The sequence below is a fragment of the Eptatretus burgeri genome, chromosome 12 (assembly GCF_056783735.1).
Source record: "Eptatretus burgeri isolate ZD-2024b chromosome 12, Ebu_testis_v1, whole genome shotgun sequence".
NCBI lineage: Eukaryota > Metazoa > Chordata > Myxini > Myxiniformes > Myxinidae > Eptatretus > Eptatretus burgeri.
The window spans coordinates 27,431,972-27,456,592 of NC_140972.1; the positions used below are offsets into that span (position 1 = coordinate 27,431,972).

At 41.3% G+C, this 24,621-nt stretch overlaps 1 protein-coding gene across 2 annotated transcripts in view; it reads right to left on the reverse strand.

The window, feature by feature from the left end:
* Positions 1-24,621, reverse strand: part of LOC147015300 (uncharacterized) — a 69,636-nt gene that overhangs the window by 18,395 nt on the left and 26,620 nt on the right. For both annotated transcript variants that reach the window (XM_085849924.1, XM_085849925.1), the window contains exons 7-13: positions 21,431-21,810; positions 17,632-17,934; positions 17,073-17,276; positions 13,600-13,860; positions 4,816-5,110; positions 2,891-3,066; positions 1,204-1,675 (exon numbers count right to left, since the gene is read on the reverse strand). In XM_085849924.1, coding sequence (XP_085706050.1) covers positions 1,204-1,675; positions 2,891-3,066; positions 4,816-5,110; positions 13,600-13,860; positions 17,073-17,276; positions 17,632-17,934; positions 21,431-21,810 — 2,091 coding nt within the window. The remainder of the gene's footprint in view (positions 1-1,203; positions 1,676-2,890; positions 3,067-4,815; positions 5,111-13,599; positions 13,861-17,072; positions 17,277-17,631; positions 17,935-21,430; positions 21,811-24,621) is intronic.

Below are 24,621 nucleotides of genomic sequence, written 5' to 3' on the forward strand. Positions count from 1 at the left end.
ACTTAAAAGTAACGTCTGTCGATGTGTGGCAACGATCGCGTAACGTGCCAACAACACGTTAATCATAGGTTAGAAATAAGTTTCGGGTACGCTAAACATTACCTCGGCGTGTCTCAACTTATGATTAACTTACAAGTAGCATGTGTTGACGTCTGTCAACGATCGCAGACCGTGCATACAACTTGTGGCCAGCGTAGCGGAACGTGTGAGTCATACGCCGGCATACGTCGTGAAATTTCAAGCATGCAAAGATTTGAGGACAACCGAAAAGTACAACATTTAAAGCCAGCGTACAACGACGTATGGCAGTGTTTTTCAGCGTGCTCTCAATGTTATCAAAACTTACCCATAACGTATTCAACGTGTGCCAGCGTTTTAGAAAAAAATTTCAAAAATCGGCATACGTTGGCTAAAACGTCAAGGTGTGACTGGGCCTTTAGGGACATACAAACATCCGAGAGATGACACACACATTCATGAATCACCCTGCCTGTGAAACACCAGGATGACAGTTTATAGCTGGGTCGGGATTCAAACCCAGGCCAGGCAGCTCAGCGGTTGGTGTGTGTACCTCTAGAGTCTAGGCCATCCTGCCAGCCCACAATCAGCTCACATCCCATATAATCAGCTCAGATCACTAAAATAGTGATTAGTAATTAATTAATTTAAATATTAACTTGTTAAAAGTGTAAATGGAAACTTAAAGCAGAGAAATAGAACACTTTAGGAAGTAGTTAAGATTGCTGGAAGGGATATTTAAATTATGTTAAAATTTACTCTCAGAAGTTGGGGGGGGGGGACAAAAACATCATCCCTTATGGGTGCAGCTATGCTGCTGATGCAGTGCCTCCTGAGGTTAAAGCAGGAATTAAAGTTTAAGAGCATTGTTTAACGCTCCACTTAATTGCTTAATGAGATTATCTGGAATAATGGAGCTTATGGACAATTTCCTTACACTCAAATGCCTCCTGCGAGTTAAATGTAAGCCCTTATTTATCATGATCATTAGAGATTAAATACCATTTTGCAAGTGCTCTTTGAACGGTGAAGAAAATTTTCGAACAAAAATCAAAATTGAGTGAGATGGGGTCCAAGTCCAAAGGTCTCAAGTTTGATTCTAGATGAAAGCACTTGATGCTTCACAGGATAAAAGCAGAAAAAATATTGATAAGAAGATCCAAAGTGAGAAAAAAAGAGCCTTACCCTGTTTTCCAACGACCTCGATCTTCTCCAAGGCAGACATTTTGGCGAGAAGTGGTGGGCCCTGAGAGCCAACTGCCGAAGAGATACTTACGGAATGAACCCGTTGCACAAGTTCTGGAGCCAGCAACTGTAGATGGGCCTCACAGCAAGAAGCTCCGAGGTTCAGTTTTACTGCTTGGCAGCCTGACAATGCTGAAGTGACTCGGGACCCTTCTTGAATCTGCTCAGCAAGCTTTCTTTTCTCATTCTCCACTTTCTCCCTCTCAGCCTCCTTTGCTCCCTCGGCATCAGCTGAATCAGCTTCACTGACTGGCTTATCGTTTTTCTCTTCTTTCTCCTCACTTTTCTTCACCTCACCAAATGGACCGTACCCAAGGTATAGTTGCAAGGTACCCAGTGAAGGTAGAACAGACTGGGCACGGCGGGACAACATAAGAAGTTGGCGTGAAATTGGAGGACTGACGATGTCACACTGGTAGAAAGAAAAGAGGTGTCGGTGGAAAGAAGTAAGACAACACATCGAAAAATAACGCAAAGTTAAATGGCCTGAAATAGCTTAGGTTTGCTCATTTATCACACAGTGAGTTTGGAAAAGCCAGATGATCATGTGTGACATTCATGGATCAGAATAAAGGAAGTAGTAGGCCTACTATGCGGTCTTGACTGCCAATGAGCCTAACGACCTGAGCCTCTCTTTTTCCAAATGCACCCTTCTTCAAGAACCACCATGATATAAATAAAAGATGTAAGGTCTGTGTCTTATATGAAAGAGTAGTTTTGCAAAAAAAAAAATTAACTTGTAAAAATGAAAAAAGTTATTTTCAATTAATCACATTCTCAACAGTAAAAGGCAAATTTTGTTTCTTTTCAAAAATGAAATCATCTGATTGCAAGTGACATCACAATAATACAACTTCTGCATGACCTAACTCAATCTTCATCAGTCTTTATAATCCGCTTGGGCCATTAGTGCTAAATTCAAATGGACCTACTTCCTGTGTATGAAACAGCGAGGCTAACTTGAGATAGAAGTTCTAAAGACCAGGATCATTAAAGGCCAAATGGAAAAGGCACAATTTAGTTTAATTGTAAAACATGTAAAAATAATTACAGTTCAATGCTCAATTTTTCTGCAATGGTATTGTGTACCCTGATTTTCGAGAATAACAATGCCATGTCGACATCAAACAACCTTTGAACCAGACTCGGTGGTGTAATAGTTAGAATGTCCGCTCAGAGTCTGGGAGGTAGGAGGTTAGAACCCCAGCCAAGTAATTCTAAAGACTTTAAAGTGGTACGTGCTGCTTCCGTGCTGGATCAGCATTTTAAAGGATAGAGTACGTACAGACAGCCATAGGTTTGCAACAATTGCACAGGCTCGATGAGCTTGAGGGCCTCCTCCTACATTGAATTCCTTGTAAGGTAACTCATATTTACCATCGTACATTTGTAAAGCAAAAGTTTTAAAGAGCGAGTTTTGAGCGGCAGTGAAAGAATAGATCTCATTAGTCTGGGGGAGATTCGGAAAAAGGTAAATGTTTGATATTCAAGAAACATTGTGATGTACCAACAGATTGTCACCATTACACAAACATATCTATCCCAAAAACATTCATGCTGCCTTCTGCATAGTGTCGACAAACAACCCAAACTTCTATCTCCCACTTACAAATCAGCACCTCTTTACCTGCAAAAGATGCAGAGTACGCTTTGAAAAGACAGCTTTCATTGCTGTTTGCAACTGGTCTTCACACTCATCTTGATCATCCACTTTATGCATTGCCTCTTCAAATGCAGAGAGAGCAAGAAAGACGAGGTCCCTTGTGAGGGTGACGGAATGCTCATCGGCTGTGTTCTTGTTTCCTGTGAAAGAAGGAAAACAAAAAGGTTAGTTATGGAATTAATGACTGGGCAATGCCCTACCCTCATTAACCCTCCCCAAACATACTCATTCCTTTCCAGGTTGTTGTGTTTTCTCCCCTCTCCCTCACTCTCTTTATTATCTTGCCAAAACGAAAGTTTTTGCAAGATATGTTAGTCAGCTTGTATGTTTTTTTTTTGTTTGTTTGTTTTTTTGTTTGTCTGTAATCACGTATCAATCACTCTGCAGAGCACAGTTATCATTGGAAATTTTTGTAACTTCGCATATCAGAGGCCTATAGAGGTCCCTTTCAGCGCATAAAATTTTCAAGGTCAAGGTCAAAGGTCAAGGTCACTTTGTCGCAAATCAGGGGAGTCGACGAAACCCTTATTTTTTGAGTAATTTTGATCAGATCGTCTTCAAACTTCATGGGAATATAGTTCATGGTCTGGTGCTCAGCTGATTGATTTTTGGTGGCGATTGGCCTTGACCTTCATGGTTAGCACCTCAGGTCAAACATATTTGACCCCAAGGTCAAATTTTCAAGTTTTAGGAACCATATCGTGTAGTACCTCAAATTGAACACCTCGATGAGTGCTTTCTAGATATGTCAAGCTTGAGACATTATGACGTCATTTGGTGACGTTATGAGGAAAAAGCATATTTTTCATGGTTACTCTGTAGAACGATTCTCATCGGAATCTCTCGTAGGCAGATATTCCTCAAGGAGTCGCTCTTGGTGGATAGCAGGTCTGTTCACCTCAGTGTGACCGTAAAGAAGTCACACGTGGTCACCTTTTGGCAAGATACGGGTCACCCTACGGGTGACATTGTTTTTTTTTTTTTCCATTTCTGTTCCATCCCCGGTTTCCCCTTCCTCTTCTTGCTGTTTTCGAGTTTGTATCCACCTTGTTCACCCCCTGTGTCCCTCCTTACAATCTCCTCGCCCAGTTTTCCTCCAAATGTCCCTGTGTTTACCTCCTTTCCACCATGTTCTTTCTGTTCCATTAATGGTCTCTCCTTGGTTCTCGCTCTTCACTGAGCTTTAACTTCATGTGTCAATAAATAAATAAATAAATAAATAAATAAATAAATAAAACTCCCTGTGATACAAAATTCTGACATGATCGAAGCAAGTCTTTTACAGGGTAGACCTTGAAACGGTTTTCTGTTCTTTGCAGGTTGGTAAGCAGGGATTGCTAGTTACTTACATCGCCCAGATATCAACAATTTTGTAAAGAAACCTGAGTTTACTTTTGCACAGAATGCTCTTGTGGAAAAACAATTGTTCACATTTTCATACTTCATTGAACATCCTTAAAACTCAGATCCACCCAAATGGCCTCATAAACAGACAGAATGTTTGGTTCTGGTGTTCCGCAATTCCAGAACATTGAACAAGTAACACGGCAAAATGGCGAAAAGGAAATTATGATTTGTTGCGCCCTGTCAAGCCATGAGAGTAGTGGTCTGGTATTCATCGGAGGGACCGTTTATAAATTGAGGAAGTACATAGGGAAAATGTTGGTCACATCAAACATGTGGTTCACAACAAATAAATCTCCAAATAATATTGTTCATAATCGATGAACAATACTATTATTTTATACACAACAAAACATGTCAAGAGCAATTGTAAATGCACCACCTTGGGGGGCTTCCCAGTCCGTTCAACAATGTTTTTTCTTTCATTACCCATGAGACGGATGAGAACTGCGTGAGCATGTTTTAGTGCGTGCGTATGTATATACCTGTTGTGGGGAGAGAATTTGCCGTCACGGCAATGTGGTTTAGGACGGCGGCAGCAGGCTCCATGCCCTGTCCAGCGGTAAGAACGAGGAGGCGCCAGGAATTGAGCACAGTCTCTGGGTTGGATAGATGGGCGGTAAGAACAGAAATTTGACTGTTTGGACTACTGTGGTTTCTTGCTGCATGCCGAGCAGTCAGGAAATCGGACAGGGCAGAGTGGGCAAAAGTCAGGCGTCTCTCTGGTTGTGCTTGTAGAAGCCCTGATGCTAAAGCTTTAGTCGGATCAATGCCAGATTTCTGTGGGAAAACGTGAGAGTAACAATGGGAGTCAACCTTCAAACATCCAAATCAAACTACTGTACATAAGCTACAAACCAACAAAAATAAACGATTACTGAAGATTATAAAGATTGAATACGAGTACATTGTATACTTCTTCTACAAGTTGGTGGGAGACATCAGTAAGACTTCAATAAAGAAAGTGTGAGCCATAAAAATAGGAGCACGCATCTTGAAGCTCACCTGGATCAGTCACTCAAATCCCCCGCAGACTCCCTTAGATCCTGATTTTTTTTTATGCCATGAACAAACTTAGGTACATCATGGGTGATGAAGGTTGTGGTGAAGTTTCATCGAAATCATGTGTGCAGTTTTGAAGAGGAGAACAAATACTTATTTTTGGGGGGGGGGGGGTCAACTCTCCTCCCCTTCCGAAGACCCCTTTATTGAGTGAAGATTTTGATGCGGTCAATAAATCTTCGTTTGGCATCACATATGAAGCTTGTGGCCAAGTTTCATCAAAACTGTGTATTTGGTTTAAATGATAATGACTGACTCACTGATTCACTCACCTTTGGACACTGCTTGATCGCATAAGCTCACCAGACTAAAGTCCAGGTGAGCGAATAAAAATGAACGAAGATTCAAGGAGATGAGTGGATATATATATATATATATATATATATATATATATATATATATATATATATATATATATATATATATATATATATATATATATATATATATATATATATATATATATATATATATATATATATATATACATATATATACATATATATATATATATATATATATATACATATATATACATATATATATATATATATATATATATATACATATACACACACATATACACATTATACAAGGACAAATGTGTCCAAGAGCCGCGTCATAAAGGTTTTGTCTTCACCAGAAGAAGAACAACAACAACAACAACAACAACAACGCAGAGCTCTCTTAGAGCCAGTGTTCGCAACGCGACGTGGCTATTAAATATAAATATATATATATATATATATATATATATATATATATATTTGATGTCGTCAGGCATTACACAAGCTTGAGGGCCACAAGCATGGAGATGAAAGAGATGCTGTACTTATAAAACAGGACGCCTGTTGTGGTGATGCTAGCCTGAATCGATTAATACCACGTATGGTGAAATGTGTGTTAATCCCGGATAGAAAGGACAGAACAGAGGTAACTGCTGCAGTTTCACAAACAAAAAAGATAATCAAGACGAGTAGGAGGTAGAAAATGAAATTCTCTGTTGCGAAATGTAAGGTTTTGGAATGTGGTAAGAAGTAACTGCAATAGGGGGTAAAGTTTGAATGTGAATATTTTGGAGTATATTTATGCAGAAGTTTGAATAATAGTGGACTATACACTGAAACAATAATCGCGATGTCAGGTGGCTATGAAAAGGTAAGTACGATTTTTGAGTGGATTAAGTGAGGTTTCCATTCGAAAGGATATGTTAAAAAAAAACCTAATGTTCAGAGCTGCAAGCACGCCAATCAGAAAATTATAGAGACAAAGCTCAGGTGAGACGATTTGGTCATAAAGTAACCTTCCAAAGAGACTCCACTAAGTGTTGCTGGGTCTCATTATAAGCCTCTGGTAAATAGTTTGGGGATTGGAGGGGGGGTTGAAGTGTAGCAGCGACTGGGTTGGGGTTGAATATTTTTGGTGACAATGCTGTTAGCCCCACCGAACTGAAAATACAGAGAATGCTCCTTGCTTTTCTCAATACACACGGCACGGTGGGGCTCCCGGGCACCATCTTGGTTGGCACTCGATGTTGGGTGAAGGCGATTTTACGTCTTGCATTTGCATGTAATTTAGAGTGAAAAACGATCGTGGTTTTTTCACCTTTTGTGTGATCGTTTTTCAATAGTAAACTTCTCATATCTTTTCCTTTTCACAATAAAGTTCAAGAACAAATATTGTTTATTTGGGAGCATCAAGAACTCGGCCCATTTTAATGAAACTTACGAAGATCAAGTCTACACGTTTATTTCCCATTTTTTTTTTTTGGTCAAAATTGAAAACATGAATTTACCTGTCCCTTTTTTTTTTTTTTAGCTCACCTGGAACAAAAATTGTTCAGGTGAGGTATTAGCATAATTCGGTGTCGTCAGTCAGTGTATCAGGCTGTAAATAAACATTCAGAACTTCTCCAAAACTACACACATGGTTTTGATGAAACTTGACCACAACCTTCATCAGCCATGATGTACCAAAGTTTGTTCACAGCATTAAAAAAAAAAATTTAATCAGGGTCTAAGGAGTCTACATGGGTTTGACCCCCCAAAATAAGTATTTGTTTGAACTTCTCTGAAACTACACAGACAATTTCAATGAAACTTGACCACAACCTTCATCACCTGCACGATGCTAAAACTAATAGTCCTATTTTCACCAAACTTTGTGGAACTTCTGAGAACCAAGACCTCCTGATGCCTTGCAAATTCCATAAAAAAATTGCATGTTTAGGAAGTCAATTTAAAGGTCAAACATCATTACGATTCCAGGATCGCTACTTTTGACTGTGTCTTAAAAAAGTATTCACCCGATTTGGATATAACTTGGTTGAAATCGTCTGCATGGTGCTTTCACAAGTTTGTTCAAACCATCGACTCATATAATATTTGTGGGTCATCCATGCCTACCAGTGGCTTCATGGTTCTACCAGGTGAGCCCAAGGGCATTGCCCCAATTTATTTTTATTACGTACCAAAATGATGCAAAGTGATCAAATATAACCAACTTTATAAGTATGCCCAAATCATTGGCAGAGTGAGAAGAATGTACATGTCTGCTACAAGCAGAGTGATTAATCAATGTGTGTGCCGTCCCTCGGATGGACGTTAATCTGGACATCCCGTCGCACGCTCGCCTCAAAGCTGTCGAACTCGAGCCGGCACCAATCCGTTATGAAAGACTTGGGTCAAACTTCCCTTGGCCGACCCGACGAGAAGGTTGGATTAATGGTGGCCGTTAACATAAATACACTCGTTAACATTCCCAAGTTAATCCTCTATACATAAGAAAAACTTACAAACCAATTTCCGACCAACAAACCAATCGACTTACAAACAGGTTTCATATGATGAATGCCATATGAAAAGCTGTGATACTGCAGTGATATTTCAGAGTAAAATTACACTATTCCTGTTCAACTGTAACTGATTGGAGCTGTTCATTGCCGCACAAAATGGCATTTTAACAGTTATTTGTTGGTTTTTTTCAATCTGGGACGTGTTCAAAACAAATTGGATCCACAACACAAGTCATCCCAGTGGTGTTAACCAAGACGGTGCCGCTCACGTGACTTCGAGCTCATGGAGGTTACACTTTTCACTGGTTATGAGCATTCTATGTATTTTCAGTTCAGTGGTTAGCCCTCCTGGCCATTTTTACCTCCGCCACCAAAGGTGAAGGAGGTTATGTTTTCACCCCTTTCTGTCTGTCTGTCTGTCTGTGTACAGAATATCTCAAAAAGTTGTGGATGGACCCAGATGAAACTTGGTGGACAGGTTGGGTGTGTGACAAGGAAGAATTGATTTGATTTTGGTGAACATCTGAATCCGGATCTGGATACGAGAATTATTTAATTCTTAAAGTGATTCTTCACCATTGGGAAATGGGGCCAAAAACGATATAGTATAGTACAGTATAGCATGATATTTCAAAAATGTAATGGGCCCGATATGTTCTCGTGGATCAGGCATTACAGGGCAGAGGTATGCGCTCTACTGAGTGCCCTTCTAGTTGGTCATTTGATCATCAGGAGATCAGCATTTTTGGGCATCAGTACAAAGTCACTTGTTTGCTTGACCACATCAATAGCATTTTTCAAGGATCAAACTTGCAATGCTAGAAACACCTGCTCCCTATGGGAGCTGCAAGTGGGGTGGGGGGGGGGGGACATTTTGTGCTGTACAACTTCTGGGAGTTCGATATATTTTTTAGTGATAACATCCAGTTTTCAACTTATTCTGTCCAGAGGTGTGTGAGTACATTAGCAGGTATGACACTTCACCCACTTCTTATGATAATTCCCCACTGACATTAAAGTAAAACGATAAGTTAGAGGTGGCAATCCCAACATATGACGTTCTCATGACACACTCGGTGAAGAACAAACACGTTTAAACTTATTTCATCCAGTGGTTTAGGAGTGCATAAAATACATAGCAGGTATGTAAATTGGACAAGGAGTTTTAGATTCCACAAGGTTTTCATACCGAGATACTATCATTATACTGTAAACCACCTGCACTTGCAATACATTCTTCCAAATGAGAACAGTGCTACATGATTACACCTTCACATACAGAATTTATACCCACCCACCTCCTGAATCCCCACGACTATGAATGTTATAAATGTCTAACATCTTCCCGAGCACACCCCAAGTGCAACTACCAAATTAACTAGAACCTAGAACTAGTTAATTCAATTCAACTCACTAGAACCATGCGCTCCCTTCGGGAGCATTGGCAAGTCTTCTCTCCCCCCTCCCCCCCGGCTCTCTCAGATTGTGGGTAGGTTTGCCCATGACCTGACCGCGCATACTACCGACATGTGTGCAAAATTTGGTGGAGATCAGGCCAGCCCTGTTTTTTTTTTTTTCTATAATTTTCAGATGTACATACATATACATACATGCATACATACATAACAGAGAATTGCCTTCTTTCATATAGTAGGATCCCGTTCAGTGCTTTAGGAGTGCATACAAGTTGCACACACGTGCATGGAATTATACATAGTATAGAATGTTTATGGACCTGAGCTTGGGTATCAAAACACAGTCAGGTTTTTGGTTAATGTTTGTCACCCTAATTTTGGAGAAGTCAGGGGTGCAAATTAACATTTTTACCCACTGGCCAGCAGGGCCGGTGACTAGAAAAAGTTACCGGCCCAGCAGAATTTCTACCGGCCCGATAAAATAAAGACAAAAGTCACAAATTTGATATCAAACACTTTTAATATACTCACATGAGTGAGTTTGATGAGTGAGGTTGGTTGGATGAGTGAGTTTAATGGAGGAGGTTTGCAGAATGAGTGAGTTTGATGGAGGAGGTTGGGTGGATGAGTGAGTTGGATGGATGGATGTGTGAGTTTGATGAGTGGGGTGGGGGGATCATGCAGGGAGGAGGAGGTTGTGAGTGATTGGGGGGGGGGACATTTTTGTGTGGGTGATGGGGGGGCAGGGGGTTTGTGAATAGTGCTGGGGGGGCATTTTTGTGGGTGATGGGGTGGTTGTAGCTGATGGACGATGGGGGGGGTGATGGACGATGGGGTGGAGGGGGGGGGGTTGTGGGTGATGGACAATGGTGAGGGTACTACTCATCCCCAACATCACATATAAACTCACTCATCCACCTAACCTCACCCATCAAACTCACTCATTCACCCAACTTCACCCATCAAACTCACTCATCCACCAAACCTCACCCATCAAACTCACTCATTCACCAACCTCACCCATCAAACTCACTCATTAACCCAACCTCACCCAAACTCACTCATTCATCTAACTCACTCATTAACCCAAAAGCCTCATCAAACTCACTCATTCACCTAACCTCACCGATGAAACTCACTCATTCACCCAAATTCACTCATTTAACCAACCTGGGCATGAGAAAATGCATCCAAACCGCGCCAAACCGTCAAATCTCGCGCAATCACACGTGATTTGGAACGAGATGAAAACAGACAAAATGGCCGCCGCAGAATTACCGGTGATTTCTACGGATTTCTACGGATTTCTGCGGACAAAAACAGTAGTTGTAGTTGAGAAAACGAGTAGAGAAGCTAGTACAAATTGTACAAAATAACAGGAATCACCGGTGATTCGCCAGCCGGGCAGGTAAGGCAGTATTGTGTACCCGCCCAGCACAAAAGTTAGGCGCCATTGGTGACTGGGCGGCCGTTAATTTGCACCCCTGGAAGTGTACTTTGTACAAACATTTCAGTCCTTTGGCCCTTGTCCCTAAATTCAAGATAAAGTGAGTCCAACTACAAGATTAAGTATATGTGAAACATACTACTCTCTAATGGCTGTGATTGGTCTCTTTTTCCTGACTTCAAATTACCAAAAATGGCCAGGAGGGCTAACAGCATTGTCACCAAGGTCTTTTGCATTTATTTATTGATTTCTTTATTTGATTTTTCTCGGTTCTCCATTCGAATCAGTATGATCATGTGTGACCATTAATACAACATATAGGCCTGCATGCACAATCCAGATCATCAATGCCAGAATGGATGACTGAACTGTAATCGGTCATAGAAGTAGCGTTATCTATTGTGTAATGTGTGATGACTGCAAGAATCGATACTGTGGTGTAGCGGGCCTGCGGGGGCAGGGCATGATGTGGGGAGTGTGGTGGAGGAGTGGTTTAGAGTGGTCACGTGCTTGCACGGGATATAGGAGTGCGCGCCGCCTGAGGCGTGGTCGGAGTTGCTGTAGCCGTTGTGGCCTGGGAGCCTGTAAGTCGTGTGGCTTGTAGAGTGCATCGAGTACGTAATAAAGGGGAGTTACGGGCAACATACGCTCACGCTCTCGCTCGTGCAATAAAGCAGGGTTGAACTGTTCCCCCGCTCGTGTCTGCCTTGGAGCACCTCTACCACGACACCACTGATACAATGGGATAACTGCGAGAAATCTATGTGACAGAATTAAGGATAAAAAAATTCAGGCTCAGACAACTGACACAGTTTGCCATTGCTCAGTGTGTACGAGTAGAAACAAGAATTGTTAACTAGATATCTGCGATCACAAAGCGATCGCCAACGGTAAGCCTCCTCCGGCACCCACGATCCAATGATGGCATATTTTATTCGGACTGCTATATGACCTTGACCTTTAACATCCAGGGATATATTGTAAAATAAGAAACAGTGTCCCCATCTCCAATCTATTCACAAAACTCAACATCATTAAAAAAAAAAAAAATCGGATGAAAATTATCCAAGTTATGATCAAAAAAGTGTTTTTTGTTAATTAGGTCACAATACAAAAAAAGTAGGTCAAGAACACAACTTAAATATCAGGTGCACAACTTCAGTACAGGTACGTTAATATGATGCAAGAACATCTTGGAAGGCCAATCGGTCTTTGAGATTCCGCATTGGCAAAAAAAAAAAACGTTACTTTTTTCAGACCGCCATTTGACCTTGACCTTGACCTTTAACCCGGAGGGGCATGATGTAAATCATGCGTAAATGCGCCTTGCTCGAGGCTATCTAGGGAGAGCAATTTTGTTGTTCTGCTTGGACAAAACTAAGTCGAGTTCTGGTGAAAAATGTTAAATTGTCTTTAATTAGGTTATGACCGTCAAAATTAAGTGAACGTCGAAAAAAAATTGTCAACCCCTCCTACTTTTAATTCCCATTATTGATGCAAAATTTCATTCCGAAAGTTGCAGCCGGCTCTGAGATACAGCTCGAAAATTGGGCAGAAAAACCCCCTAAATGGTGGTTTAGTACTCCGAGGGGTCGAAGAAATTCTGGGGTACCATTAAAAATTGGGGCAGTAATTGTAGAAACAATCCCTACAACAGCTACAAGCCTCCCCCCTATCCTATAGAGGAAGGCTTAAATAGGGACAAATATTTTGGATGTGACTCCCTGAGCAGACGTAGCACTGACTTCCATAGTTAACACTGAAGCATACAAATTAATCACCGGATCAATATAAACCTCTGATTGGTATGGTTCGAGTCAAGCAATCAAAGGGGCTAAAAGTACCAGAAGAGGCCACAGAATGATTGAGTCCTGAAGATTGACAAGCATGCAAAGAGTCACAGAAATCAGTAAATCTGGGCCAAGTACAAGGTAAATGCACTTTAACTGCTCACAACCACCCACACCACACAAACAGACATCTGTGATGCCCTGAAACATAGACCATACACATCCAGCCTTTTGGCTGCTGGCTGCATCATTGGTTAGGGGGCATGGCTATGCCGCTGATGCAGTGTCCCATTACCAGTACACTGGCACCCATTTTGCCAACCTCGGAAAGATGACCGGCTAAGTCAACCTCCTGGTGTATTTTAATTCAGCGGCCAACGAGGTTCGAACTCAGGACCCTAGGATCCCAAGCCACCACCCTAACCGCGAAGCCAACACCAGGCTTGCATGGAGGGTGAGTCACAAGGAAATGATGCGAAATTGTGAAGTGGTTTTGTGGCCTACCTTGGAGGGGTGCAAGTTGTACCTATTGTGCGCATGCAAATTGGACTTTCTGTTGAAGTCATTCAGTGATTGAAACAGTGGACAGGAGCTTTGTCTTTAAACAACTACATCATTGGATGCGAGTGTGGTTCTGCCACATACTTCAAAGGTTTCTCCAACTACGCTCAGGTCTTCAATTTTAAAGGCGAAACATCAATAAAAACTCGGTTTATTCATCATTGCAATTAATGAATGGATCAAAAACACATTCTTGTTACCTGTACAACATCTTCACTCATCGGGCCTTGCACTTCAGTCCAGGAGGTAAAGGCAAGAGAAGACAAAGCTTGTAAAACCTTTTCTTTCTGTCCACTTTCATCTTCATCTGTCTCACTGGAACAAGAAGCCAGCTCCATGAGCAGATACTGGTAGATCTCAGTCGATGTGTCTGGGATTTTTCGCTTCTCATCCTTGAGTTCTGCAACCAACTTCCAGTACCAGCAAAGGTGCAGAAGGTGAGGTGGATGGCAAACAGCTCTCTGTGAACAAACAAAAATACAATAGTGATAATTAATTTTCTTTGACCACAGCTTGAAACTCATTGATAAACTATTCAATTATAGACTTACTACAAGAACCTTACTGAACCATCGAACAGACATCACTCAATATATATTTTTTTTTTTTGGGGGGGGGGGGTGGAATCCAAAATGTGAAAATTCTATGACAACAAAGTAAATTTAGCCTTCAAAATACACGCTTTTACACATTGGCAGTTGCACCATCTCCGTCCGCCAACTTTCTTTCCCATTCTCAAATGCACCCTCACAAGTTTTCGATATACTGTACACGTGAATGTACCCATCGGTTGACTGTTCAGCTCATGCTTGACCCCAAAAACCTGGAATTAGGGAGAACTTTCGACCAAATAATGCCTTTTTCTTTTGTTCAAGTGAAGTCTGGGAAATCGAATCACAGTGAAGTCTGGGAGTGAAGTGGCTGGTGGTTGCATCATTTTCTAGAAGTGCGGCTGTGCCAGTAATCTGGTACTCATTTTGACGACCACGGAAGGATGACAGACTGAGTCAACCCACCCAGTGTTATTTCAACGGAACCACAGGGGTTCAAAACTCAAGAATCTAATATCTTAAGCCACCACCTTAACCATTAAGCCAACACCAGGCTGACACAAAGGATGAACAAGATGGATCCAGCTGCAAGCTCTTAATCACAGAAGTCAGGAGGGGGGGGGGAAATGGTGAATAAATATAAACGGAACAAAAAAAAAACTTTCATAACTAGAAGGGCACTTGGTACAGCACGTACCTCCATCAAGCTGATAAGTTTACCTTGTGTATCTCATTGATATGCCGGATCTGGATTCAGACTTAAACTAAAATTTAGTCGACTTGTCCTCGTCACTGAACCAACACATCCACAAAATTTCGTCTGAATCCATCCATAACTTTTTGAGATATCCTGCTATATGTCGTTTTATCCCCATCACTCAATGGTGAAAAATCACTTAAAAGTTTCTCAGATCTGGATTTGGATTTTCAGGAAAATCTAATCAAATCTTCCTTGTTACATACCCAAGCTCTCCACCAAATTTCATCCAAATCTGTCCACAACTTTTTGAGATATTTTGTTCACAAACAAACAAACAAGAAGAAGACGTCGTGCAGAGCACGACGCTTGCAAAATCCATAAAACAAATTTGACCTCAAAAATAATTGGTGGTTGAATTCAATGACCAAATATGCAAGTCCTCTTCAAATTTTAAGTCAATCGGATGCAAATTGACAATTTTAGAAATTCCACCCGAGTTGACCTTTTGGTCAATGTTGACCTGAAAAATAATTGGGAGTTGAATTCAGTGATCTGAAATATAAATCCTCTTCAAATTTCAAGTTAATCGGATGAAAATTGAGGATTTTAGAAATACCACCTTAGTTGTTAACCTTGGGCCTACGTTGACCATTTGGTCTTTGTTGACCTCAAAAATAATTGGTGGTTGAATTCAATGATCTGAAATATAAATCCTCTTCAAATTTAAAGTCAATCGGATGAAAATTGAGGATTTTACAATTCTCACCAAAGTTGTTGACCTTTGACCTATATTGACCTTTTGACCTTAAAAACAATAGGCTTCTTCCTTATGACAGACTCTACCATGTGGTGAAGTTTCAGGAGTGGGGAGATCTGGTAACGTGGAACCCAGAAAGAGGTGGGCTCGGGGAGGGTTAATGGGGGATAGAAAAGTACATGGTTGTGGGTTGTGACAGGAAAGCGAATGACAGAAACTGCACAGGGTTGCCAGACTAACTTGCACAATGGAAGCAGGGGTATTGATGCAGCTGAAACGGAATAATAGGAAAGTTACATTGCGTGTGCTGCAGCTTTCATATGAATTAGTATTATAACAACATGGATGTTTTATTTGTGTAACGTGTCAAAAAAACTGGTGAAGCACATGTATGCCTGTCAAAACTTCAACGATAACATACTTTTCATGAAGACTGAATTATGTTTTCTTTCCGAGAACAAGGACTTCACCTGCACACCTATTTTGTTGACTTCTGTTTGTCAAGTTTCCATGATGATTTATGTCTGTTTATGAGTTATACCCAACTGCCAACTACAATATGATTACAGAACCACACGTGAATAAACTCACACGAGACCGCAACTTACCTGGCACAGAAACCGCCCTGAAGTCGGATTTCCATCTCAGACGAATAACTTTATTTTCCAATCTTTGAGCCACCGCATGCTCATTCAAATAGGCCATCGATGAAAACAAAATGGCACCCATGCCCCACATGACCAGAATTTCTTGGGATGGGACGCGCCATGTCGCCGCTCCTAGTATTATAGGGACTCTACTTATCCCAAGCCAGAGGCGTCTTTAACTTCCAAAAAGATTCGGGGCCCAGCATCCTCAAAATTCAGACCCCCCCCCCCGACCCCCAGTAAAACATTTAGCACAGTGGCACGTGTAGTAAAATAGGCGAATTGTTATAAAGTGGCCTAGAAGAGCCCAGGGGTTAAATAGATATCGGTGTACAGCAAAAAAAGCATTCGGGGCACGTACCCCACGAGCCAGTGCCCAGCGACGTCCCTACCTCAAGCTACAATGGAATACAAAAGAAACATCGTGAAGACAAATTCATGAACTCAAACTCAATAATGCCTTTGTTATTCAATAAACACCACAGGAACCGACGAGTCCATTCCTGTCCTGCCCGAAGCTTTTTAAAGTGATTATTTACACACTGCACTCCATGTTTGTACTTGCTTTACTTCACCCATTTAAATTTGTCAAGTTGGTGGTGGCACTGGAATATTCATAGGCGTGCCACTCACTGCTGTGGGCATGCTTTGGCGTGATTTATTTGTACATCAGTTTTTATTCAAAAAAGAGATTTGCTAAACACCATTGGCCTCGTTTCATGTTCTCACCTGAACCTCTGGCTGATGATGGGTTGAAATCCCATGTGACTTTTTTTTTTGTTTGTTTTGTTTACAGATTCAAGGCTTATGGAAGAGCTTGAACAAATGAACAGATGAGGACGATTTTTTAAATTCAGAATTTTAATATTGGGTCATTCCTGGTGGAACTTTTAGACATCTTTTTCCAACTTTGTTTTTGGGTGGGAAGCGTGGGAATTTATTATGACATGCCATCGACTGCTCTACTATGCCTATTACATTTTCCTAGTAATAAACAAAACACCTAAGTCTTCCATACCTTGAGTAAAGGCCGTTCTTCAATCTCCTTCAACAGCTGCTTGGCAACGATCTCATCCTTCCCTTCTTCTTTGCCTACGGCACCACCTTCTTCCTTGGGCACGTCCTCCTGATTCCCTTCTTCTTCTCCAGCCTTCGTGGTATCCTTTTCTTCATCTTTTTTCTCCACTACTCCAAAGGCAGATTTCACCTGTTGCTCCACTCCCTTAAATAAAAGATAAAAGATCCAAACCAAACTGCTTCTTCAATGCAATTCTATTGAAGGTCAACACAAACACAGTTTAGTTTCTCTTGTCCGAGATACATTTATAGAAACTTGGCATACATGTGCAAGCATGAAGTTGATAAAATAAAATAAATTGATGGACTCTCCATTCAATACGTTTCATAAGTTAATTCAAAATTAGAAAAAATAATACACAGGATGATGGCAAAGCCTTCTTTGGTGTCGAGGGGACCATGCCCTAGCATTATAAACAAAGTAGTATTTTAAGCAGTTCTTTTGAGATAATTGCAGAAGACATTCAAATTACACTCAAACAGTGTGTCTGAGTACTTACTTTCCAACTGAAGCCTGTCAAACGAGTCGGTTCAGTTACAGACAACCAAGGCACGTGAACACCAGGCCTCGAAGCCAAAAGAAGAGTGCAACGTGGCAGCGTAGAGCCAGAGAGTAGTCCAGCACATGCTGCACGGAGCTCAGTGCTTACATTGGCTCTCCCTGGTCTTCCAGTGGAGCTGGTCTCCCAATCGAGCAGAAACAGTAAACGGTCTTGCCGCGCACAGAGAGCATTGAAGAGCTCATCTGAGCGATCAGTGGGAAGTGATGGATAGAGGTTCTCTCGAATTGCTTCACCAAGTGACTAGAGAAGAATGCAAATAAAGATGATCAATATTAACACAGGTAAAGGCCACAACTCATCATGCCTGTGCTGCATCTCTACTGCTCCATTATGGTGGTCTATACCCTTGAGAGAAACGAAAGGCAAGAAAAGTTTTGAGCCCTGCTTTACTTTGATGAGAACGTTTATAAAAACGAGCAAATGCATCACGATGCTGTAATGGAGAGAGGGATGAGTTGGAGAGATGAGGATCAGGAATACACACATTAAAGTATCATTCACGGTGGAGCTATTTTCATAAAAGGTTCACTAAACATAGAACCATTCCCATTTCTCATTTTAAAACCTTGCCTTTCTTCGGCTTTGTGCCCTACCAGAAATATGACACTTTAGTTTTTCAACATGCCATTGGCAACGTTAGTCCATTCAATGTTGTTCAATCGCCGTACGTCACAGAGACCGTATTTCACAGTTGCACATTATACTCTCATGAATTTCAATGCTTCTTCACAACAACAGACAAATAAAGGTTTGATTATAATCCACACCTTAAGAGGCAATTTCAAAATTTAGCAGAGAGAAAACATCTTCAAAAGATCATTTTAAAGATCAACTTTCTGAAATCATTAATATCTGTGCATTATCACGATTTTAGAGGTAACCACTCAAGTAGCCACAGCTAGAATGTATGGAGACAGGAAAGCTTCATAATAAGATTATAAGTTAATTAATTTTGCCATCAAATGGGCAGAAAGTTACCATTTGTATATTTTAAGAATGGAACATTGTCGGGCCACCAAACTTAGTAAATATAGTTGGGGGCCAATGGAGAATGTCATGGGGGGGGGGGGTTAGCGATTTTTTGGGGGTGTTGAAGAACGGGGGGGGGAGGAGGAGATCTTTTACGGCTCATTATCGCAAACAAACTTAGCACAAATAATGGGGGACAATGGGGAGGAGGTAGGGGTGTAATAATTTGTGGGGGAGGGGGGGGAATTCAGGGAAAGAAGAAGGGGGGTTCTCAATATTGAGGTATAGCTATTCACATCAGCCCTATGGGTCACAATGCTCCCAAATGTGGCTTGTACATTGGAGGCCCCATGGGGGATTTATGGTGAAAACATTAAGTTATTACTTCTGCCACCAAAGGTGGATGGAGGTTATGTTTTCACCCGTGTCTGTCTGTGTGTCAGCAGGATATCTTCAACAAATGGCCGCCAGTCTACAAGTCATACATCTTTGATCAGATTGCAAAATCATGTTAGGTCCAAGTGTATGCCACCGTGTACTGTGTTTGTGCCAGGTTTAAATAAAATCGGACAATGCATGTCAGAGAAATGGTTGAGGACACTTTTAAGTAACAAAATGGCTGCCAGTCAGCCATCTTGGATTTGATCTAAAAAAAAGTGGCGTGCATATGTAAGCCATCATTCGTTATCTGTGTACCAAGTTTGCACAGCATTGGCAAAAGCTTGTCCGAGAAATGGTTGAGGGCAAGTTCAACATTAGGTTTTTTTTCAACTAAAATGGCCATCAGTCGGCCATATTAGATCTGATCTCGAAAAAAAAATGACATGTTTATGCAAGCCATCATTCATTATCTGTGTGCAAAGTTTGAACAACATCAGTAAATGCATGTCCGAGAAATGGTTGAGGACGTGTGACATCGGGATTTTTTTTTTTTTTACAACTAAAAATGGCCACCGGTTGGCCATCTTGGATCTGATGTCGAAAAAAATGACGTGCATATGTATACCATCATGTGTTGTTTTTGTACCAAGTGTGAATAAAAATCAGTCCATACGTGTCCGAGATATGGTTGCAGATGCACGCATGAAAATCATGGACATGAAAATCAAGACCAAACCCAGAAGCTCCATTTTGGACCAAGTCCAGCAGGGGCTAATAAAGGTTCATGGGGTGGTGTATAAGGTTGTTGTTCAGGACTGCTTCTGGATTACTTCAATAGCACAACATATTAGGATTTTTTTTTAAAGATCGATAAAATCATTTTTTATGAAAACCGAAGTAATATTGAAGTAACACTGCACGGTACGTCGTGTTCTATGAACTCTCTATTTAACCATGCTCGAAGCAAGGCAAGTTAATTAATGTTTTCATATTAACTTATGACAGAAAGGCACAATAGGTTTGTATCAGAGGATTGAAAATAGGTTCAGGGACAGACAAATGAACTGGGTTAATGAAAAGGAAACAAGGAAGTGGGTTGGCTTGGGGAGGGCAGATTGACTAAGACCAGATGTAACCTTGTGATAAGTCCTTTCCAGATTGCTTCCAATAATGTCTCACGTTGCTGAAGAAAGAAACCCAATTCATCTTCTGGTGTTTAATATTTTTGGCTTTTACTGTACTTCCCTAGAGCCTGGTGTTGGCTTAGTGGTTAGGGTGGCTGGCTTGGGATCCTAGGGTCCTGAGTTCAAGCCCCGTTTGCCACCGAATTAACACCAGGGGGTTGCCTCAGCCTGTCATCCTTCCGACGTCGGCGAAGTGAGTACCAGTGTACTTTTCCCAGTGTATGCCCCGGTTAGAATAGATGTACCATATCCCTGTGTGTCGTAAGAGGCGACCAGGGTTGGCGTCAGGAAGGGCATCCAGCCATAAAAAAATAACATTGCCTCAAGAAGGGAACCATGAATGCATGGAGCCCGCAAAAAAGTTAACCCCTGCTCAGCAGGGAAAAATGGCTGGAAAAAGGCTGTTTTACTGTACTTCGCTGGCAGAGTGAGGAAATTTGTCAGGATGATGTCCTATTTCTTTTCAAGAATATAATTTTTTATAAATCTATAGAACATTAAGGCTCATGGAAGAGAGAGTGATTACTTAATAACATTCATTAGTTAATCCCCAAATAATTTGCTGTTCAGTCATTTCTAAGCAAGGCATTTGTTAAAATATAATATTCCTTGAAAGAATATGAATTTAGATTTTATTTCATCATCAAACTAAATCACTGAAGGGTGAGGAAATGCACAATACATTGACTTGAGGTCCGTGACTTAAATTTGCCAGGACGTTGAAGCTGGACAGGAGAGTATTTCTGAATATTTTTATGCAACTTAATTAATAGAAAATAATCCCAATAGCATAAAATTATTTGCGTGCAGATGTATCACTCTGCAGGGGACCACAGACTTAACGTGCCTCCTGAAGGGAGTGCATTCCAAATTGCAGAATCTGTTTCTGGCACGTCACTGGAGCAAGACGTCACTGGCACATCACTCGAATAGCTCAATCATCCCAGCAAGCTGGTTCCAATTTTGCCAACCTCAGGATGACAGGCTGAGTCAACCCCACCTGGTTTTAATTCAACAGCAGAGTGGGATTTGAACTCAGGACCCTAGGATCCCAAGCCTGCCACTCTAACAATCAAGCCAACACCAGGCATAGGCTGAGTCACAGTGTCTGTTAACTATACCCACAAGTCATAAGAAACCCAATAAGTTTTTGTAACTTTTATATTTCTACAACAACAAACCGTTTCATCATTCAGACCAACCTCGTAGCGACTCAGCGATCCTGCATCAAGCCATAATAGGAGGTCAAAACTATGCAGAGCTTGGCAGTCTCCTTTAAGCCATCGGGTTGCAATCCATTTCCACAAAGTAGATTTCCCAACTCCACATGGACCAACAAGGACGGTCCGACCACGAGCCTCAGCCAACAGTGCCTCAGCTCCACCTGTAAATGGTCCTTGCCAGATCAAACAGCCGCGTTCATCTGCTTTTGTGCATTCTAGTGAAAACTGAGCTGCAGAAGAGGATAGCAACGGTTGCGGTAGGCCTGTAGAGGATGAGGATGGCTTTGAGGTACGACTTTCATAAAGTTTTCGGGCCTCAGTCCACAAGGACAGAAAGAGGTCATCTCTTTTCTGATCAACTGCACAAAGAGAAACAAATATAAAAATGAATTTAAGGTGAAGGCAAATAACTATGAATGGTCACAAAAATTGTAAAAGGGTTGACCAGTTGAGTATTCCTACGTGATACTGTTCATGATATTGTGATCCTGGATTCAAATGTACTTCAACGACAAACACACACCACATAGGGTAGCAGCCCAAGGGGTGGGAGGGTCATGTGTTCGGCCATGCGGACGGCTGTGCGTTAATATTATTATTATCATCAGTCATTGTTCTTGTGGGGATAGCCATGAGAAGCTTGGACTAAGTCTTTCAAGAACCGGTTCGACAGGCCTGACATTTGACGAAAGTGAGAGCAGGAATTTGTAATTTGGCCATGGTGCCAGTGATAGCTTGCCGACTCTTCACGAAGGACACCGTGGGTTCTTCAACATACATCAACGAATGCAAGCAGACAGAACACACGGTTTAACGTCCACCCGAGGGATGGCACACACCTTTATGAATCACCCTGCTTGTGAACACACTGGCCTGAATTTATAGCTGGGTCGGGATTCAAACCCAGGCTAGACAGCTTAGAGGTGCATGCGCATACCTCTAGGTCATCCTGCCAGCACATGTTTTAATATTATTAATTTTAATTAACAATTTAAGGTACACTCATCATATGACTCTGTTGACAGAAAGTAAAGAGGACTTGATGAAACTGTTACAGACATAGAAGAAGGAAACTGAAAAAGCCGGACGATATTTAAGCCTAAATTTTTTTGTCAACTTTGATCTATGTATTGAGATTGGGAGATGATAATGTGGAAATAGTGGAAGGTTTCATCTTCCTGGGTTCTAATATTGAAGTGAGTGGAGCATGTGGAGGAGGAATTAAGAGAAGGTTAGCAATGGGGAGAACAGCAATGTCAGGATTGACGAAGATCTGTAAAGACAAAGACGTGACAACACAAACCAAGAGGAGGCTGATGAATAATCTGGTATTTCCAGTTGCAGTGTATGGATGCGAGTCATGCACAGTGAATAAAAAAGAAAGAAAGAAAGAAAGGAGGAAGAGTGATAGTTTTAAAATGTGATTTTGGAGATGGATGTTAAAATTTCCATGGACTGCAAGAATAACAAACAAATCGGTGCTTGATAAAAATTAGACCCCCATGTGGATGAGAAGGGTTGATGCTAAAATGGAAACTGTCATACAGTAAATCCTCATTTATCGCAATTTCACATATCACAGTTTTGATTTATCACAATTCCATTTTTATGGCCAAGATACTCGATTTTCACATCGTGTTTCACTTCTTACCTCTGCCTGTGGACAGAGGTTATGCTTTGACCACTGATTGCTTGTCGGTCTGTTATGTTTGTCTGTGAGCAGGATATCTCAAAATGTTATTGACGGATTCGGACAGTTTGGGTGTGTGACGAGGACGAAATGTTTCGATGTTGGTGAACATCTGGATTCGGATCCGGATACTATAATTTTTTTTTAAGTGATTCTTCACCATTGAGAAGGGGCTAAAAATGATGTACTGAATCGCATGATATTTACAAAAAGTTGAGGGTGACTTCTGATTAAACTTCGTGGATGAGTTGGGCAGGTAACAAGAACAAGCCAATTTGATTTTGGTTCAGGTCTGGATGCAGATCCGGCCTCTCACCGGGATACAAAACGTAAACTGTTCAGCCTGGCGGAGGTATGCGCTCAACTGAGTGCCGTTATATTTTGCAATGTTATCGTAAGAAAAGATTCAAACCGCATGCGCAAAATTACTTCCAGCTAAGCAGCAGCCAACAACAATCATCAAGGATGTACAGATGCGTTTTCACTACACTGCACATGTATCCCTCTGCACCGGCTTGGTGGAGGACGATTAGTCTGCAAACGGAAGCTGCCATTGTGTTAAGCCTCATGTGTGGTGGAAAGTGTGACCTGAATGTGTCCACAATTTCACAGACTTTGCAAATGCTCCTGCTATTAGAATGCAAATTGAAGGAGACTGGTTTCAACGAAGTAGGCAAAGATGATGTGGTGGACTTGAATGAATCTCATGGTGAAGACTTAAGCAACGAGGATCTCAAGCAGTTAGAACAGCAGCAGGCTATAGAAGAAGTGCTGATTGGATGGGGTGAAGGCTGCAACCAAGCTGTCTCTGCCAGGGATTCAGAAAGCACTGCGGGCTTGGGATATTTGGAGAAATCTGATCATGAATGTCATCAGAAGTCAGCCACAATTTTACCAAACTGGATAACTGGTTATAATATATTTTACTTCGGATATGTGTGTGGACCAGCACCTCTTCGCCTATACATTGCCCATGTGTAAGTACGTCCAATTTTCTCCATATTTCCCGCAGCCGAGTTTGAAACAATGCCAGCGACTGTTAGGAATAGGGTTATGCATCATAAAAGGTGGCAATTGGGCCGTAAGGGTGTCGGGGACAACATCGCGCATCACGCTTTAAGCCATGGCCAGGACAAAAAAGAAATCATACACAAGACCCAAATAAATCACATACAAGACCCCAATATACAAATTATAAAGAATCCAAATGCAGTTCACATGCAGTATCATCTGATAGCTGGAAAAGTCAGACAGGCAACAGGATACATCATTCATGCATCTTTATGAGCTAACAAACATTGTAGCATAGCTAGCTGCCTACCTACAGGCCCAGCAAGTCGACACAGCTCAGATCCATTGGACTGTGAAGGACACCATAAGCATAGAATCCCTCAAGGAAGTCAGGTTTCCTCCAAATGTATTTCAGTTTTGTGTTAAACAACAATAGCAACTGTTTAAAAAGGTAATCATATGTTGGACA